Here is a 21,020-nt window from a genome sequence, read left to right on the forward strand (position 1 = left end):
ATACAAAAGGATAATCGATTTAGGGTTTTCTAGGAATCCTAAGTTAGCCGTTACCCAATATTCTCTCAATTAATGTGTCTGTCTTATCCGTATTGTGCCCCTCTTGGCGGCGTGCCCTAAACATTCTATTTATAGGCCTGCCAACCTAGGACAGCTGTCATTCCTTCTAGAAACGCTAAATACAGTCATACATATTCAAATTACATATTCAAAATAAACTAAGTGTAAAACAAATCTTCCGGGTAGGCTTTGCACCAATCTTGTCTTTCCGAGTATGCTCGGCCATCCTTCATAACTTGGTAACATAGAAGTGTGCTCGGGTTCAGTTTCCGGGTAGGCTTTACTTAAAGAGTATTTCACCAAGTAAAATACTCACCGAGTAGACTTCAGTCTTCTTGAATTTGCCAGACTTTGCCCGACAACTCCTTACGAGCAACCTTGTTCTTCAATGATCTATTTCAGCTCTTTGCTATAAAATAACTTATTAGCAAAGTGTACTCGGGAGTACTGTTCCTTTCTTGAGCTGAACCTTGCTCGATATTACTTAGAGATATTCCTTTAGATTATCAAGCATACTTGGATCATACTTATTAATGAATACCTTGCCCGGTCTTCCAATCACTTGGCTTCTTTGACTTGGTTAACCAAACCTTACTCGGAAGAGTAATATACTTGGCTCTGAAGAACAGACTTGCTTGATAAAGTGAACCTTGCCCAGATTTACAAAAAACTAGTGTACCTTACTCGGCAATGCTCTAATTTGCAAACCCTGCTCGGATATCCATTTAAGAAGACTACTTGAAGTAAACCTTTCCCGGTAGGCAAAATATCGTACCCGGCTAAGTAAAAGCTTGCTCGGATGTCTAAGGTGTGCTCGGATCCATTACTTAGCGAATTCAGAGGAGGTTGAGAAGACTCCAATCTTCCATGTACTTCATTTTGGTCAAATCTTTGACTCAACAATTTCCCCCTTAGGTCAATTTCTTGACCCAACAAGAACCAAGTGCTACATCAGAGGACTACCACAAAGTGTATGAACATTGGTTAGGACTAATAAACCTACAATTTTGGATTCTACTGTGGATCTTGCTGAGATTGTGTATGATGATATTGGTAGAGAGGACGAGGATGAGATTGAGAAGAAATGAAAGAAGCCAATCTCCAAGAAGGTCGACACTAAAAGTGATGAGCCATTCAAGAAAAAGACAAAGACAGATGAGATTACTGCTTGTAGCAACTGCGGAAATAAACACTTGGGAGAGTGTAGGTTGGGGTCAAACACTTGCTACAGACACAGAAAAGTAGGACATTTCTCTTAGGAGTGCAAGAACAACCACAAATGTTTCAACTGTGGAGCTGGTGGTCATGAGGCGAACACACACTTCTCCATAATATTAAATAGATTTAAACGCAAGATCCAACCGTTAAGTATTATTCGTGTCGAGTAACGATGAACATCTAGACTTAGTATTATACAAGCTCCAAGTTTTGAACCAAGCTCAAAAAGGTACGTTTTATGCATAAAAGCTTGATTCGTTATGTTTGGTTCGTTAAGAATTTTAAGATCTTGCTAAGTCGGGTTGTACAAATCGATAAAGGTTTGAACTTTATCCTAAACGAGCTAGATCTTGATTGATAATGGTAATAATAATGTCAAAGATAATAAATAATAATAATGTTATAGCAGCCGCAACAAATAAATAGAATGATAATTATAACAACAACAACAACAATATATGAGCTGGAAATAAATAGAAAAAGTAGTGGAAGCGAAATGTTACTATATGAAGAATTGGAAAGGGGATATGAACAAACAGCTAAGGCAGCGTGGCGGTGTGTTTAGTGTTTCACGAACAGAAGGTCTCGGGGTCGAACCCCGATCCCTACATAAATTTTTTGCCTGGCCCAAGCGATCAGCGAACATACAAGAAACTTACATTAACGTAAATGGATTACTCCTTAGAATAGTAACCAACTTTGAAAGTTATTTCAATCAGGTCACTGATAAAAACTTTTGTTCCAATCAGGTCATTGAACTTTAATTTTTGTTCAAATCCTATATATTTTACCTGGATAGCAGGTAATCTAGGTTTTTTTTAATTTTTCAATGTTTTTACTTTACATAATAACTTTTAAAGGTTGCGAAAATTAGTAAAAATGCGGGTTTCGAGCCAGTTTTTTTTTTGACCAACGAATCAGCGCGTTTTCAACACGTTACAGCTCGTTTTAACAGCAAAAGCTTGTTTAAGCGATTTTTCAGTACGTTTCAGCACCTAACAGCTCGTTTAAGCGTTTTTTAGTTCGTTTAAGCACCTAACAGCTCGTTTAAGCGATTTTTTAGTTCGTTTCAGCACCTAACAGCTCGTTTAAGCGATTATTCATTCGTTTCAGCACCTAACAGCTCGTTTAAGCGATTTTTCAGTTCGTTTCAGCACCTAACAGCTCGTTTAAGCGATTTTTCAGCTCGTTTCAGCACCTAACAGCTCGTTCAAGCGATTTTCAGTTCGTTTCAACATCTAACAGCTCGTTTAAGCGATTTTTCAGTTCGTTTAAGAACCTAACATCTCGTTTAAGCGACTTTTCAGTTCGTTTCAGCACCTAACATCTCGTTGAACAGAAAAATCACCTAAACGAGCTGTTTTGTGCTGAAACAAACTGAAAAATCGCTTAAACGAGCTGCTAGATGCTAAAACGAAGTGAAAAATCGCTTAAACAAGCTGTTAGATGCTGAAACGAACAGAAAAATCACTTAAACGAGCTGTTAGGGGCTAAAACAAAAACAAAAATTGCTTAAACGAGTTGTTAGATGCTGAAACGAATGAATAATCGCTTAAACGAGCTGTTAGGTGCTGAAACGAACTGAAAAATCGCTTAAACGAGCTGTTAGGTGCTGAAACGAACTGAAAAATCGCTTAAACGAGCTATTAGGTGCTGAAACGACTGAAAAATCGCTTAAACGAGCTGTTAGGTGCTTAAACGAACTGAAAATCGCTTAAACGAGCTGTTAGGTGCCGAAGCGAACTGAAAATCGCTTAAACGAGCTATTAAGTGCTTAAACGAACTGAAAAATCGATTTAACAAGCTTTTGCTGTTAAAACGAGCTGTAACGTGTTGAAAACGTGCTGATTCGTTGGTCCAAAAAAAACTGGCCCGAAACCCGCATTTTTACTAATTTTTGCAACCTTTAAAAGTTATAATGCAAAGTAAAAATATTGAAAAACTAAAAAAAAAACTAGATTACCTGCTATCCAGGTAAAATTTATAGAATTGGAACAAAAATAAAAGTTTATGACCTGATTGAAACAAAAGTTTTTATTAGTAACTTGATTAAAATAATTTTTAAAGTTGATTACTATTTTATGGAATAATCCCTAACGTAAATCATGAAACTAAAACTTTTAACCCTTGAGTAAAAACAACTTTAGGACACAACTTGATACTGCCGGTCACACGTGTCTTTTACATGATTATCCTTCCGTAAGCACCACAATCCTTTCGATATTGGTTCTAGTTACACGTATTTTATATAATAATCCACTTTAGCTTCCATAAGGAAACACCATTTCTAATATGTACATTAACACGCACAATAAATCATCATTACAAGCCGTTTACACGTTAGGGGTGCGCAGAATGCAGGCGAACCGAAAAAACCCGAAACACGGAGAGAAAATTACCTGAAATCAAACCGATGCTATTTACACGGGTCAGACATCGGTTCCTATATTCCCCAAAGTTCCGGTTCGGGTCAGTTCTCGGCTCTGGACCGAGGATAACCGGGTTTTTCAAGACCGGACCGAATGGGATTGCTCCAACAATCATTATGCAGCTCAAGGCAATATGAGAAATATCCATAAATTTCAAAACGTACTATAGAAATATAGAAGTAGAAACTCTAAACCTACAAAGCTTAGTTGTATGGTAGCTTTCATTTTTATGGAGAAGGTATTCAGGTAGAAGAAGAAAAGAAGAAAAAGACAAAAGATGCATAAAGGTGATTTTGACTGCATATATATTAAAAGTTTACTTTAATAAAAATAAAAAGTCTATTAGTTTAAAAATAAGAAACTCTACCTATATGTTTTTACCCAACCATGGTTTTTACCATTGTTTCTACCTATCAAAACTATAAAACAAACATTTTCAAATATCAAAATTTGATAATATCTAAACTTTCTAAACAACGTATTTAAATTGTTATAATATTATAATCATTTTTCTTTTAAATAAATAAGATTTAACAAATTATTAAAAATGGTCATGTTAACGTTTATTCATTTTAAGTTTAAGTGATAATATAAAGACAGAATTTATGTGCTTATATAAAACCGTATGTTAAGAAATACAATTAATCACCGATAAGATTTATTATTTTTAAGTCACTCAATGTATTTTAGATGTCATGAAATTTTGATTTAATAGTCGGTAAAAAAACCTTTAAAAAAAGGTCAGTAAAAAAAAACAAGGTTTGATTTAATAGATTGGGAATGTAAACTTAACCACTAACTTAGGAAGATAAAAGAATATTAAACTAGTGGATCTTTTGTTTCATCCGCAACGCCTTCATCCTCATTTTACTCTTCTTTTCTTAAGCTCTAGCTGCAAATACGTCCACTGCAAGTACAAGTTCATGGAAATTCATGTGAAACGTATTTCAAATACCGGTCTCGGTCTTACGCCCCTAACCGAGGAACCGAACCCGATCGAGATGGAAACCCGAAATGCTCAAACAGATCCGGTTCTCGGTTATGTATTTCATGAATTTGTAGGGCTCGGTCTGGGTCAGGTTCTTCCCGGATCGGTCCGGTCTCACATCATTAACCCAACCCCCCCCCCCCCCCCCCATACACGTTATACTTTCTAAAACCTTGATAACTAGCAAGTTTACAATCGAAGAAGTAACCAGGAACAACCAACAGACAATCTTTTTTGCAATCGTTAGAATCCAAGTTACTGAACCAATTAACTAAACTTATGCTTTTATATATTTATTCAATCAAAATGCAATCAAAATGACCGATACGATTAACAACCACGTTACACTTGTATGAATAACCAGATTAACTCAACTAAACCAAACTGAACATTAGGCGTATGATGACAATTAACTATCATGAAGTTGTATAGCTTAATTTGATGGAACATCATGCAAAGGATGGCCTTTTCTATTCCTTTCTATAATTCTTCGAGCAAGAGAGACTTGCTTTCCAACCACAAATATGAAAGCTCTACCTTTGCCTCCAGCGCCCCGGGCTGTTCTTCCAACACGACGCACGTATTCACTTGGGTCACGGGGGAAGTCAAACAGCACCACCTGGTCAACTCCTGGGATATCAATCCCTCGGGATGCCCTGAATAAGATTATTCACAACCGTATTAGATATGTATAAGGGCATGCATAAGCACAAGCACAAGCACAAGCACAAGCACAAGCACAAGCACAAGCACAAGCACAAGCACAAGCACAAGCACAAGCACAAGCACAAGCACATAGTTTATTTCTCTCTCTGTCTCTGGTTTCTTTGATTTCATCTCCTGATTAAAAAGTACAACAATATGCACACTTAGTGCATGTACATTCAGACAAAATCCTATCAATAGGCTATTTGTTCATACACATTGATATCTACATTTATTCTAGTCAATTTATTTAATAAATAGTATAAGGATTAAAGCATTTTATCATTTGTCAGCATCTTAGGGGCTTTTGGGTAGCTTCTTAATGATTCTATTAAGAGGCTACCTCCAAATCGTTCAGAGGTAGAGTGCGTTTGGTTCATAATAAACAACTCTTAATGGTTAAGTTTCATAAACATATTGAATGATTCAAAGGCTGCCTTTTAACTGGTCAGGTCACTTAATGATTCAACACAAGATTACCAAACAGCCCCTTATGCTAATTTATCGCCCTTATGAGAGAGAAAGGGTGTTCATTTAGAACAAATAATATGTTGAGAAATTAAAACGAGAACCTTATAATGCACTTGAACCAAGTGCATAGAAGATAATCAGAGAGGCAGTTACATAACTATCTTATGAATCACATCTAATGAACGTCCTTCTCAACATAAAAAAAAGAGCTAATTTCATATATACCCTTACATATATGAGAAATCATATATACCCAATCCAAACTAAAAATACCATATGTCTCTACAAACTAATTAAAATAACATATTTATCCATTTAATCAAAACAATTCAATTAATGACTACTTTAGTATTATTTTTTTAAAACTCTTAACCCATCGTTAACCTAAATTATATTTACCTATTGTTCAAAATATTAAACTACTCATTTTATTAAAAACAAGTCATTTTTCAACCTTCTCATTTTTTATGTACTTTTCTAGTTACTCACTTTACTTTTACCCTTTTTATCCATTTTTTTCACTTTTCATTTTCAAGTCACCTTAAATTGTGTTCTGATGATGTATTCAATTTCTCGATAAATTTAGAACAAGGTGGAGGTGAAATATATTAAACAGATAAAAATCATTAGAATCCAATCTAATAATAAAACTAGGATTATAGCCCGTAAATTTTTATTTCAAGAAAAAAAAATTGCAACAGACAAAATCTCTAAACGCGTTTACAAACAATTGTTATATCAATAATAATTTTGAATAAATCAAAAGTATCAGGTCAGCCTTTAACTTTAATGGTCCCAATTTGAAACTGATGCATATAACAAAGTTAAAAATTAGGCAATCATGGAAATTCTAAGTCATAAAAAAGGGAAAAATGGTCATTTAAATTAAAAAATAATTAAATGGGTACATATGATATTTAACAGGTTTTTAAGGGCATGTATGATATTTTAATTTTGTTTTGGGTATATACATACCATGTTTTACAAGTTTGTAAGGGCATATATGAAATTCTCCTGGAAAAAATATAAACCACTAAAGCCATATAGAGTTTTTACCTGTCAGTGCATACTAAAAACAAAGAACAATCTTTCAACCGCGTCTGACAGAACTCCTCCATATTGGCAACACGCAAATCTTGCGCTAAAGCAGCATGAAATGGCAAAGCTTTTCTATTGAGCCTTGTTAATACATTTTCAACCTTTCGGCAAGTCTCTATCTGCAACTTACCATTATATAAATACAAAACATCATCTTTCTGGTAAAATCTTTTGTTTACTTAACTTACTTTATTGCAGAAAATGATCGTTTTCGTAACGGGACCTTCTTCTACTAGTTTAAGGAGAGCAGATTTCTTGTTGAAAAACGCAGTATCCTGAGTTTTTTCCATTCCATCATCTCCACTGCAATCAACAAGTATCTACACACGAGCACCAATATATGATACTATCTCTGCAATCTTATAGAATATATTATCTATGTGAAGATAGATGAAGGAAAAAAAGATGTACCTCCTCAAGACCAGAGCTTGTACGGTGCATGCCAGGTCCCATGATAACTTCACAATCGGGAAAATTTTCAACAAGCTTGTTGTATACCAACACCGGTAGAGTTGCAGTCACAAAAAGATATTGAGTGGTAACAGGTGACAAGTTCATTAAGCTCTCCAATGCTGGTTGAAAATCTCCATCCTTAAAAAGTATGTCCACCTCATCCAACACCGCACTGAACATTATAATACAAACAGTATGAAAACAGATTATTTGTAAATGTATTCAAAGAAGATGCTGATTTGACCAGTAACATTTTGATTTGATTTCTAAAAGCATTAACATTAGTAATAAAGCGAGTCACATTTAAGATCAATGTTTTCACAAGAGCTTGACTGCACGAAGTTTTATATCTATTGAATCAGGAAACCAAAGAAGCACAATGATCATTAGCTTTGAAAAAGATAATCTAGTTAAACACATAAGCCGTTGTGTTTGAATAACGCATCGGACATATGTATAAATTATACAATATGTAATGTAACAACCAATGAGAAATGCAAGAACGACATTAATTCCAATGTTTCTCTTTTTCACAAATTTGTGTGAAACTTACTTGTAGTTACTAAAAATTACTTATATTTACTTCAATATAAGTAAATATTCTCAGTTTTCTAACATATATTCATGTATTTAAACAACTAAGCGCATATTTAACCATTCTAATAAAGTACACAATTGATGCAATTTAGAGAAAGGGGGGGTGTATCTTTTGTGTGGAAGAGTGATGACGTAGCAGTTTTAACGGGTCAAACACACGTTAACTTTGTAGTTATTTTTAAAACAATCACTATTTTAAAAAATGAGCAAGTTAACTTAGAAACGAAAGGTGTTTTGGGTCAACGACTGACCAATCTATTTTACCGAAATCTTGTTATCATGATTATGTGTTTTCTGTTTCCCGTGCACTAAAAACCATATGGAGGCTTAAATCAAGAAGAAAAGATAGGATGAGTACCATTTAAGATTGGTCAACTGTAAAAAGCCTTCTTGAACCAAGTATAAGAATCGACCAGGAGTAGCAATTAAAACGTCCAACTCGTTTCTAAGACTTTCCAATTGTGTTTTCTGTTTAAAACCACCTGTTGCAATCATTGATCGGAATGGCACACCAGACTTTGACATCAGCCTGCAATTACGCAATACCTGCAGAAGTTTGAAAAAAAAAATCCATAAACTTTTCTAATTAAATATATGCATACCCATTTACTCTTGAATGAGTATTTGAGTTGCGTTTATCTCAAACAATAGCAATATAACATGAAACCTGAGAAGCCAGCTCAGCAGTTGGGACTAGAATGACAACTCGAGGGCTTTGAGGTAAGGATTTGTCAAGTCCTTCCAGCTCATCTTGTCTAATAATTTGAATTACAGGTAAAAGATAAGCCAGAGTTTTACCAGACCCGCTCTGATCAGCTATGATGCAACTCTTTCCATTAATAACATGTGGAAATGACATAGCCTGCAATTAAATCCACTTTTAATATTCAACTGAAACAAAAGTTGGACCAACAGCAGCATTACCTGAATATGTGAAGGGTATGCAATAAGCTGACTGTTCAAAAACTGAAGCATGTAATCGGTGCAACCAACATCTTTAAATGATTTTCTGCTATAAAAATCACTAGCAGCATTTGATTTCCTTAATTTACTTGATATACCTACAACTTCTGTGTCATCATCTTTTAAAGCATTTGATCTATTTTGTACTGAAAGGTTTGGTCGAGTGCACGAGTCAACATCCTTTAGGACCTTCTCTGAAGAAGATACTCTACCAAGATCCCTCACCCTACCGGCTCTCAATCGTTCAAAACTTCGAGACACCCCCTTGCTAATTGCTGCAAATTTTATATAAATTTTAATGTTAGCTTTTTCATCAGTTGCAGTCATGTACTTTGAGAGTAGCATTTTGTAAATATTTGTACATCACTATAATAAAAGGCCCTGTGCTGGATAAATATCTTGCAAACTAGATTGAATAGAATGCAAAGATTAGTACTCATTATGATTTATGAATGAGGCACATGTTGCATATGTTATCTGATAATATAATGCTTTGAAAGGAAGGATATTAAAGCGAATAAGTAAGGTTGAAAATCATAGGGCATGAATGATTTTGATGATAATATAATTGCTAAGCCTCATCTTTAAGATGTAGAAATTGTTGCATAGAAAAGGAAATGAAAGTGAACCTGTAGGCGTGTTAATTGCATGGGTGGTGTGCGTTTTTGTTTCTTTGGTAGAATTATTATTATTATTATTATTATTATGGATGGAAGGAGGAGGTTTCCATTGAAGAACATGTTTGGAAGGAATAGGGATAGGGATAGGGATAGGGGTTTCTTCTTCTTCTTCTTCTTGGTCTACAAGCTCATACGCTCCTGCTGTTTCCAGTGGCCTCTTCCTATATCCTCTTTTACCCCCAACTTCACATGATCCCTTCTTCTTCTTCTTATTATTATTATTATTATTCAAAGACAAAAATGCTGACGACTTATTCAATTTCAATCCCCAATTTACAGGTAGTGCCGGTGGAGATGCTGCTGCTTTCAGGAGCATTATTGCACAATTCTCAAACCAGACCAACAACAAGATAACGCTTCCGTTCGAGGATAGATAGATAGATACTACAATTATTTTGAGATGTTTAACCCAACTAGGGTGGTGTTTGGAATTGCTTACCTTATAATTTATAAACTTTTTGAAAAGTAATATCGTGTCTGTGATTGTTTATATTGTAAGAGGAAAATTTTCATAAGTTACACTTTTATAACTTATTAACTTAATGAAAGGTTATAAGGAGGCAACATAAGGAATCCCAAACACCCCCTAGGTAATACACTCGCGGCCAACTTACGCTAATTTTATCGATACCGGTTCACTTTATTACACCAACAACACTAAATCAAAAATATAAATATGTAGACCCCAAAAAAAAACAGTGTCAGTACACATATGAGTTATGATCAAAGCAACACATGTCTATATCGGTTAGTTTTGTTACCATACATGTTTTGGTCAAAAATTACCCAAGTAATAATTGATCAAATTCGCTAAGTGAGGTAGTGTGTTTTTCAATAGTGAGGCGAGTGATGCAGTAAACAAATGCGGTAAAAGTAAAGGCGAACACCACGATGTAGCGAGGAAAAACCTTAGATCCTGGTAAGGATCCTTGGAAAAAAACCTCGGGAGGAGAAAATTATCTCATACCTCAATTTATTAATGTACAATGGTAGTTACAGCTCAAGAGCTAGTTCAGAACGAAAGCTAGGATACAGGTGTGAGTATTGTGAGTGCAGAATGTGTCCTATAACATTCTCAATACCCTCATTAATATAGGAAATGAAAATAACAATAAATCCTATAAATCCATGAACCCTATCCGCGATAATTAACTGATGACTTAGTCTTCATCCAACGTGTATTTCAACGGTTTCTCCGAGCTTTTAGGTAGAACGAGTCATCTAGCCGTTGTAGACCATTTGAGTTCTGCGTAACCTACATGCACAATATATATATATATATATATATATATATATATATATATGTGTATAACAAACATAGTCAGTTAATTCAGGATCCCATTGCAAGCTGGGAATCCTAGCTATTAGGTGTAACATCCTACTTTTGGTTATAATAATAAAATAAATTTCGTCTATTTTATAGTGGTTCGTTATTGGTTTAGATAAATAGAATATGAGTTGGGCTAGTGTTGGGTTAAATGGATATGGGTTATGAACTTGGGTTATGAAAGAAAGAAGGAAAGACTATGGGCTTAAGCCCATGATCCCTAAATATATAAACCATAATCACCATTTAATCCCTCATTTACACATATCCCTTGCACCACCCAAAACACACACTTAAGCTTTCTCTCTAGTCCTCTCCTTACCTAAGCCGAAACTAAGAAGGAAACCGAGCACCGACCCGAGGTAATGATAGTATGATATTGTATAAACCCAAACCCGTTAGATATGGTCACGAAATGACGAGTCGACACCGTTAAACCGTTTAAGTCACGAGATCCGGATGAAATCGGGTATAAACCGAACCTAATATGGGTTTAGGGATCACCCTAGCTCAGATCTGGATCGAACGAGGCGAAAAACGGTGAAAAACGAGTCAAAACTCGTTTTTGCGAAACCGCGTTTTTCCAGCGACAGCGCCGGAAAGGTGGCGCCGGAAAATATACGAGGTTAAGGGAATGTCAGATAATTTTCTGACATTCTCTGACCTAACCCTAGTTCGTTAACGGAGGATTAACGAACTAGAGGCAATTCGTCAGCTGATTCGCTAAGGAAAGATTAACGAACTAGCTTTAGTTCGTATCCAATTCGTTAAGGGAAAAAGATAACGAATTACCCTTGATCCGTTATAGTCATTCGCTAACAAAGATAACGAATTAGAAGATCCAATTCATTACATGGACTGATTCGTTATATGGACTGGTTCGCTATATGGATTGATTCGTAAAAGGACCGGTTCGTTAGAGGGTTCAATTCGTTATAGGGGCCAGTTCGTTATAACGAACCAATTCATTAAAGAACCAAGTAACGAACTATAAGTTTTATGAGATGACAGAACAGTCCCTGGACTTATAAAATAATGGTTTAATTACAAAGAAGCCCTTGGACTTTTTAAGTTAGCAAATTTAATGATGATTCAAAATTCTAATGGAAAATGTGTTAAGACAGTTAATGGAAATAAAGCTCGACTCCAGCCAGGGGCTCTGCCCCTTGGACCCTGCTAGGGGCTGCCGCCCCTAGACCCCGCTGCCAGGGGCGCTGCCCCCGGACCCCCGTTCATTGAGGGTTATAACAAGACTAGAAACGCGATGTGAGTAGTGATAGTTAAATTGATACGTGTAATTGTTATACAGTTAGTCGGGCACAACTAAGGAAAGGAATAATAATTAACGGTGAACGTAATCGAGTTCAGGTGAGTTTGTAGCCCCATTTCCTTGTTATGTTTTTGGGACTGTGTGCATACTCGATGTGATAGTTAATACACTTAGCTTAAGTGGTAAGTGTATGCCTTATATGATTTACGTATGATGAATGCTTGACGGTGCGTGAACGATCTTCGGATATTGCGTGTACCGTCAGGTGATAGTTTGGAGATATGAACGATACGTATATAAAGTATGAATGATTGCTTGTTGGTACGCGAACGATCTTCGGATATTGCACGTACTGTCAAGTTATAATAATGTTATGTATAATGTACGAATGGTACGTATGTATGTTATGAAGGAATGTAAGAGATAGCCAGGTATAGAAGAAAGGGACTGAGCCCTAATAATACTCAAGGTAGAAAAGGGACCGAGCCCTTTATAAATCTCGAGGCAGAAAGGGACTGTGCCCTAATAATACTCAAGGCAGAAAAGGGACCGGACCCTAGTAATATCCGAGGCAGAAAAAGGGACCGGGCCCTAATAATATCCGAGGAAGAATAGAATAATGTAAAGTAAAATTTAGAATAAATTATGAAGGTAAGTATGTATATTATGAACGAATTATGAAAGTATGAAGTACGTAGTTATGAATGTATTGAATGATGTATGATTAACTAGAACTCACTCAGCGTAGCTGACTTTTAGTATGCACGCAGGCTAATCGACTGAGGCAGTTGGCTTGAGGAAGACACATGGCAGGATCCGAAGAGGCTGACATCTGGAGATTTGTCGTGATGTTTGAAATACTATGTTTTATGTTATGTTTTTGAAAGACAAGTTATGGATGTTTATAATGAATGGTCGACTTTATATTATTCAGCGAAAGTTTTATTAACTCTGATATTTAGAACCACGTTTATGAGTAAATCCAATGTCCAAAGTAGGGCACCGGTAACGGGGCCTTACATTAGGGTAACCGTCGGATAAAATGACCCCTAACAATTGTCCCCAAAAATGTTACATTTGTAAACCATCAATGGCCAGTTGTCACATTTTTCCCACTTGATAATAGTTTTAAATTTTGACAGCTTGAGATAACTTGCTAAGACTGAGCGCAACTTCCGAGGTTAGCTAGTCGCCTCCCAATTAATCCCTAGGAGACCGCTATAATTACTCTTGGTTTGTTTAAAATACACATTCATCTTCCGCCATCAGGTAACTTCTCCCTCTCTCTAGATTAGGATTTCTCCTTTTTTACCTCTTTTTGCTGATAATGACCAAAAGGCGATCCCGAAACTCCGCTTCCAGTAGTGCGAGCATACACCTTGATTTCGAGTGTCAACATATCCTTACTGAGCCTGATTTTGAAACATGTACTTTCTCCGACCTTGACCTTTCGTATCTCCAGTCTGGTAACGTTTTTCCTACCGGGGCCAAGTTTCTCCTTTTTGACAAGACTCTCTGTTCCATTCGTATTTCCAAGAAATCGGTTGGTGTGACACTAGTCAATTTCAGGTTAACTCCGTTAATTCAAACTCCGTCAATTCAAACTTAAGATCACTTGATCTATAACACACATCTCATTACATTTAAACTAGGGTTTTAAATGACGCTTGACAATCACTACACATGTAGTCTTTCGGATTGCACCGAAACACAAACGAGTTGACTCAAACCATTGGTGAACAAACGACAAACATCAAAACAATAACTATTTGATAATTATGTGTTAGGTTTATGTATTATTTGATATTTATATGTAGAACATTAACTCAAGATGCAAAAGTCTATTTTATGCTAGAAATTTAATAACTAGAAGTAGAGGGGTCATTGTGTAATATGATTATTATTAAATAATATTAACAAAAACCCTAACTTCCCTCCCTCTCCCCTCATACGATCACCCCCCCTCCCTCACACCTCCCTTTCGACGACAGCCACCACCACCACCATATCACTTCCGTTTGACCTCGTTTTTCATAATCGGAGCACCCCACACTTGTTTCTAGTCATCCCTCACTTTCCTCTTGCTCGTTTCTGCGTTTTTAAGGTATAAACATAAACCCTAATTTTCGAAAATCATGTGTTAAGTGTTCATATGCTTTGTTTGGATTAGATGATGCTTGATTATGCTTCGGTTGTTGATTTAAATGATCATGTGTGATTTTGTATGGTGAAAGATTGTTATATCATGGATTTTTCGTAAACCCTAGAGGGTTTACTACTGAATTTTATGGATTACAATGTTTATTGCATGTTTGGGGATGTGTTGTATGCTTAGGATGCATGCTAGACGACTTTGTGTGCTTGCTGATTTTTGACAGCAGAGATAGTTAAACTTGAACGAGGTGTAACTTGTTAAATATGAAACCAAACTGGACTATTTATGAGCCTAAAAGGTAGTATTCTAAGTCTAGTTTCCAGAAAACCCAACCACGCCTGATTTGGAGGTGTTTTGGTTGCTCAAACGATTTAAATGTGATCAAAGGTCAAAACTGGTACTGGACAGATTGTTAAGTTTATGTTTAGACGACTGTAACAGAATGTTAATGTGGTGATTGGTCGAAATTATTAACACTACAGTGTACTAGGTTGAATCTAGTTTCTATAAAGTCCAAGTTTGTAATTTTTGGACGTTTAAAAGTTAACTTTTATTATTTTACAAAACTGAAGTGCAACTCTGAATTGTGAGGTCTACTGTTAGGCTGTTTTGTAATTATCATATCTCATAAACTACAAGATCAAATGGGTTAGTTCCACTTACGGAAGTTAAAATATTGAGTTAAGAATCTAACCCAATTGGTCTTGGATTAATTGAAATTACCATTTAACGGGAATAACAAATATCATTCTGTTACGCATGATTTTGACTGCTGTGAGTTACTGTAATGTTTTGGTCTTTGTGAGAAAACTATGTGGAATAAAAATACAATAAAAATAGTTCTGGAAACCTAACTCATGTGTTCTTTTGTGACGATTTTTGGTGAATTAATTGATATGTTATGATCTGTTGGATAGAGTAATCTTTCAAGTAGAAATCTGTCTTGATAAAACTAGCTGCTGAACTATGTGAAAATACATGAAACGTGCTTGTTGTTAGATATTGCTATGTTTTTGACTAAATTGCCCTTGTGGGGAATAATTTACTAGTAATGTACAATATTAGTATTTGATGCTTAAGTAGTTGTATACATATGTAACGTGTCACCAATGTGTTTGTCGAGTCACACATAATTCACAAACGAAACACGAAACGTATCTCATGCATAGGTATTATGTGCCGAGTCTAGAGACTCAATAATAGTTCCAACACTTAGAAAATCTCATTCTTGTTTTAGAGCGCTAGTGAGGATTTTCTGTGACGCGTATCTCTCGGTTTACTTGTTTTTGAATTCTTCGCAAACATTGAGTTTCACGTTCCCCTTTTAACTCTTTTAAACGCTTTTATTTGGGAGAGATAACATACTCCAAAACGCTTTAAATGTTGTTATTAATTATATATCACCTGTAAGGCTAAGTGGCAAGCGAACCAACTAAAGTTCTTCATAACATCGAACCGTTTAGTATTTGTATAATAGCGAGTCACTGTTGAGTAGTACTACTGGGTTTGACAAACCCCACCCAACTCTAAACTCGACTGGAGGTCGAGTGGGTGTAATCTTGGCTAACACATTTTCCATGGTCGTGGTAGACATGGTGGCAAGGCAATTGATAAACAGTTAGCTTCGGTGTCGAACACTTAGTAATACTTGTTTTATAGGCTAGCTACCTATCGATATATAATTGACATAACATTATCTGGTAACGCAAACGCAAACACTTAAACACAAACATTTTCTTTATTTATATTATGTGAACTCACCAACCCTGTGTTGACACTTTTAGTATGTTATTCTCAGGTAGTCGAGGCGGGCGCGCGGTATAGGAACATGCATTTCATTGAACACTATCGTTTTGCAAACTTGCTTTTAAACTGTTATTAATTGGGTTTTAAGTCTTACTGCGTGACGAAACACTTGGTTTATGAATTTACGCTTCCGCACTCATTTAAACTTAAATGTTTTAGTGGTTTGAAAACTTTATTTATGGTGTTTGATTATAACTAATGATTCCGATCCTGTTAGTTCACACCCTCTGACGGTAAAACTCCGTTAATGGATTTTGAGGGTGTGACAGATTGGTATCAGAGCCATTGGTTATAGCGAACTAGAATTTGCATGCATACTAGACTATAACCGCAACGACCCATTAGTTATAATTTCTACGCACTGCATATATATTTTATTTAGTCTTTCGTTTTCTTTATCTCTTTACCTCATTCACTCATACGCGCGCATACACGACTTATCTGTAGGGATGTCGACGCCACCATCATCATCATCCGACCAGGTGACTCATGCCCATGGAAAGGAACCGCAGCCACCTTCCTCGTCGCCACCCCGAGTAGCCCCGGAACTAGAAGCCCCTGTACCGAAGAGGTATCGTCTATCTGGAGGCATGTACGATGACGACGTTAGCTGGGATTGGTAACCGAGTCTGATCAGGCGTATGGTTTATCGCGAACAAGTTCCCCCACTACCTCACTCGAGCCGTCCTGCATACCCCAACACTCTACCACCCATAACCGAGCCAATAGAGCGTGTTCACGCAGCTGTTGTTTCCTGTTTAGAGCGTGACGCGGGTTTTATGCGCTCGGCGAGAGCGAACGTTTCCAGATTGATAAGAGATGGAACCGAGGCTAGGGAGGAAATTTACCGCCTGACAGCGGCTATGAAGGAAGTGCAGGATGCTAATGATCAGCAGATGAAGATTATGAGAAAAATGCAAGCAGAGGTGATAGATTTGCAAGAGCTACTCCTTGTGGCGAGATCCCAGACAGAGATAGCTCTAGAGCGTTGCAATATCTTACAGACGCAAATTGCCCAGAATGCAGCAGAACCCGAGGAAGAACCTGAGGAAGAACCTGAGGAAGAACCCGATGAGGAACCTGAAGAGGAACCGGAGGAAGAACCGGCTGAGCCGGAGGCACACTCAGAGGTGTCATCAGACGATGACATCCAAGAATGATAACACCTAGATGGAGGGGTTGTCTCCATCCATACTATTATTTTCTACGATTTTAAGGATTGGTTTTAAATACTTTGTAGCGAATACAATGGTTTTAATCATGAATTATTACTTGGATTATTATATGGTTGTGATGTGATGTTTGTTTCTTTTATTTATTCTTTCTGACTTACCTTTTATTACATGTATGGTGTGTTGCATATGAAACCGAGAATTCATGTCTAACATTTTATGCTGTGATTCTAGGAAATGGCTGGAAGAAACGCTGGGCATGGTCGCAGTAACATCAACCTAACCCTAGCAGAACTCCAAACCCTAATGACCATGCGGCGGCAGCTCTAGCCGCACATGTTCAGAATCAAGCCGGAGGTCCAGCCGTAGCCTGTACTTTCAAGAACTACCTGGATTGCAAGCCCAATTCGTTTTAGGGCACTGAGGGAGCCATAGGCTTCCTGCGTTGGGCTGAGAAAGCAGAATCAGCTTTCGAGATGTGTAACTGTCCACCCGCCAGTAGGGTCAAATTTGCTGCTGGAACAATGGAAGATTCCGCTCTCACTTGGTGGAACTCCAACATGCAAGTTCTTGGATTGGAATTGGCGAACGCTATGAACTGGGAAGAGTTCAAGAATATGATGCGGGAAGAGTATTGTCCTAGAGAGGAAATCGCGAAGTTGGAATATGAGTTTTGGTCGTTGAAAATGATGGGTTCCGAGATTGAAGCCTACACCACCCGTTCCCATGAGCTAGCAGTAATGTGTCCACGTATGGTAGACCCGCCGAGTAAGAGGATCGAGATGTATATCGATGGGTTGGTACCACAAATTCAGGGTATGGTGACGTCTTCCAAACGAGCTACAATTCAACAAGCGATCCGATTAGCTCACAAATTGACGGACCAGGCAGTAACACAAGGTGCGTTACCACCTAGAGGTTCCACCTCTAAAACCCGAGACAAATCAATCACTGACAACAACAACAACAACCCGAGCAATGGAAAGAGGAAATTCAACAACACCAGGTCCTCATCCTTGAACCTCCCACAGCAACAACACTACCATAAGCCCGAACTCGCTCGGAACTTCAATAATTAGGGTTCCAACAATAACAACAACGGTGCCGGGTAGGGTTCGAGTGGCTACGCTGGGAAGTACCCGAAATGCAACAAGTGCAACTATCACCATGCTGGCTCATGCGACCGTATCAAGTGTCCGAGATGCGGAAAAATGGGTCATCAGGCCAAAGACTGTAGGGGAGACCTAGCGGCAAAGGGTGCTCCTAAACAGCCTACGGCGACTAAAGGGTGTTTCGAGTGTGGTCAAGAGGGTCATTTCAGGAAGGATTGCCCCAAACTAAAGCAGAATGAGAACAATGGAGGCAACAACGGTGGCGGAAGTAGTGGTAAGGGTAGAGCTTTCGTCATTGGGTCGGGCCAAGCCCGCAGCGATCCGAATGTGGTTACCGGTAAGTTTCCTGTGAACGACTGTTTTGCTTCTGTTTTGTTTGACACTGGAGCTGACAGGAGTTTTGTATCGAAAGCCTTTAGTAAACTCTTAGACTTAACTCCAATCTCGTTAGATGCTAAGTTTCCTGTTGAATTAGCTGACGGTAAGTCTATAGAAACAACTCATGTACTTGCGGGATGTAAGTTGAAACTGTCGGGCCATACTTTTGATATCGACCTCATACCCTTTTCACTTGGTAGTTTCGATGTCGTTGTCGGCATGGACTGGCTATCCGAGAACCGAGCTGAGATTATATGTCACGACAAGATAGTCCACATTACTACCTCTTCCGGCGAAATCATCCCGATACATGGCGAGAAGAGTGGCATGACTACAAGTGTTATCACCCTCATTAAGGCGCAGAAATATTTACGAAAGGGTCATCCAGCAATTTTAGCCCATATTGTCGAGAAACCCACGGAGGAGAAGCGAATCGAAGACATACCGATTGTGCGAGATTTTCCGGAAGTCTTCCCAGAGGATCTGCCTGGACTCCCACCTATTCGACAAGTCGAGTTCCAAATCGAATTGACCCCCGGTGCTGCACCCATAGCACGAGCCCCGTATCGGCTCGCACCGGCAGAGCTTCAGGAGTTGTCCACTCAATTGCAAGACTTGTTGGATAAATGTTTTATCCGAACTAGCTCATCACCATGGGGAGCCCCTGTCTTATTTGTTCAAAAGAAGGACGGGACTTTCCGCATGTGCATCGACTACCGAGAGCTGAACAAGGTGACGATCAAGAACCGTTATCCCTTACCCCAAATTGATGATATGTTCGACCAGCTGCAAGGATCGAGTTACTACTCGAAGATCGATCTGAGATCTGGTTACCATCAATTAAGAGTGTGCGAAGAAGATATTTCAAAGACGGCTTTTAGAACTCGGTACGGTCACTACAAGTTTTCGGTTATGCCTTTTGGCTTAACCAACGCACCAGCCGTATTTATGGATCTTATGAACCGAGTATGCAAGGCGTACCTTGACAATTTTGTGATTGTTTTTATTGATGATATCCTCGTCTACTCCAAGAATAAGGCCGACCACGAAGAACACCTGAAGTTGATCCTAGAATTGCTAAAGAAGGAACAACTGTACGCTAAACTCTCGAAATGCGAATTTTGGCTTCACGAGGTTCACTTCTTAGGACATGTGATCAATGAGAATGGTATCCATGTCGATCGCGGCAAGGTAGAGTCCATCAAAAACTGGGAAGCACCTAAGACTCCGACTGAGGTGCGACAATTCCTAGGACTGGCTACCACCGACGTTTTATCGATGGATTTTCAAAGATTGCTCAACCCCTCACCGCTTTGACTCACAAGGGTACTAAGTACAATTGGGGTGACGCGCAGGAATCCGCTCTCGACAACTACGGATTCACGAGAAGAACTACACGACCCATGACTTGGAACTCGGAGCTGTGGTGTTTGCTCTTAAGATATGGAGGCATTACTTGTACGGTACCAACGTTACCATTTACACCGACCACAAGAGTCTCCAACATATCTACGATCAGAAGGAGCTGAACATGCGACAGCGTCGTTGGGTCGAGCTGCTCAAGGATTATGATTGTGCCATCAAGTACCACCCTGGCAAGGCCAATGTAGTGGCCGATGCTCTCAGCAGAAAAGAAACCGACAAACCTAGACGAGTGTGAGCATTACAACTCACGATTCACGCTAACTTGCCCGATCAGATTCGCGATGCGCAACTCGAAGCCTTGAAAGACGACAATCTCCCATCAGAACTCATGCGGGGCATGAACAAGCAACTTGAAACCAAATCGGACGGGGTCCGATATTTCGAAAACCGGATTTGGGTCCCTCGATACGGAGAGCTGAGAACCCTAGTGATGGACGAAGCACACAAGTCCCGATATTCCGTCCACCCTAGCTCAGATAAAATGTACCATGACCTAAAGGCACTTTACTGGTGGCCAAACATGAAAGTCGACATTGCCATCTACGTGAGCAAGTGCTTGACTTGTGCAAGAGTCAAAATAGAATATCAGAAACCATCGGGTCTGCTACAACAACCGGAACTTATAACATGGAAATGGAACACATTTCCATGGATTTCATCACGGGATTACCCATAACACCGACGGGATGCGATACCATCTGGGTGATCGTTGA

At 38.3% G+C, this 21,020-nt stretch overlaps 1 protein-coding gene across 1 annotated transcript; it reads right to left on the reverse strand.

Annotated features, from left to right (window-relative positions):
• Positions 1 to 4,994: 4,994 nt before the first annotated feature.
• On the reverse strand, positions 4,995 to 9,978 carry LOC143602451 (DEAD-box ATP-dependent RNA helicase 50). The gene is made up of 8 exons (XM_077079548.1): positions 9,612 to 9,978; positions 8,944 to 9,257; positions 8,687 to 8,881; positions 8,378 to 8,565; positions 7,381 to 7,594; positions 7,158 to 7,289; positions 6,928 to 7,088; positions 4,995 to 5,351 (listed from the first exon to the last, which is right to left on the reverse strand). Exons 1-8 carry the CDS (start codon positions 9,976 to 9,978, stop codon positions 5,129 to 5,131), a joined length of 1,794 nt encoding a protein of 597 aa, XP_076935663.1. The 3' UTR covers positions 4,995 to 5,128.
• Positions 9,979 to 21,020: the final 11,042 nt, after the last annotated feature.

Source organism: Bidens hawaiensis, unplaced genomic scaffold (genome assembly GCF_021521415.1).
Source record: "Bidens hawaiensis isolate Kalapana, Puna unplaced genomic scaffold, B.hawaiensis_p1.1 tig00058941_1, whole genome shotgun sequence".
NCBI classification, from domain to species: Eukaryota; Viridiplantae; Streptophyta; class Magnoliopsida; order Asterales; family Asteraceae; genus Bidens; species Bidens hawaiensis.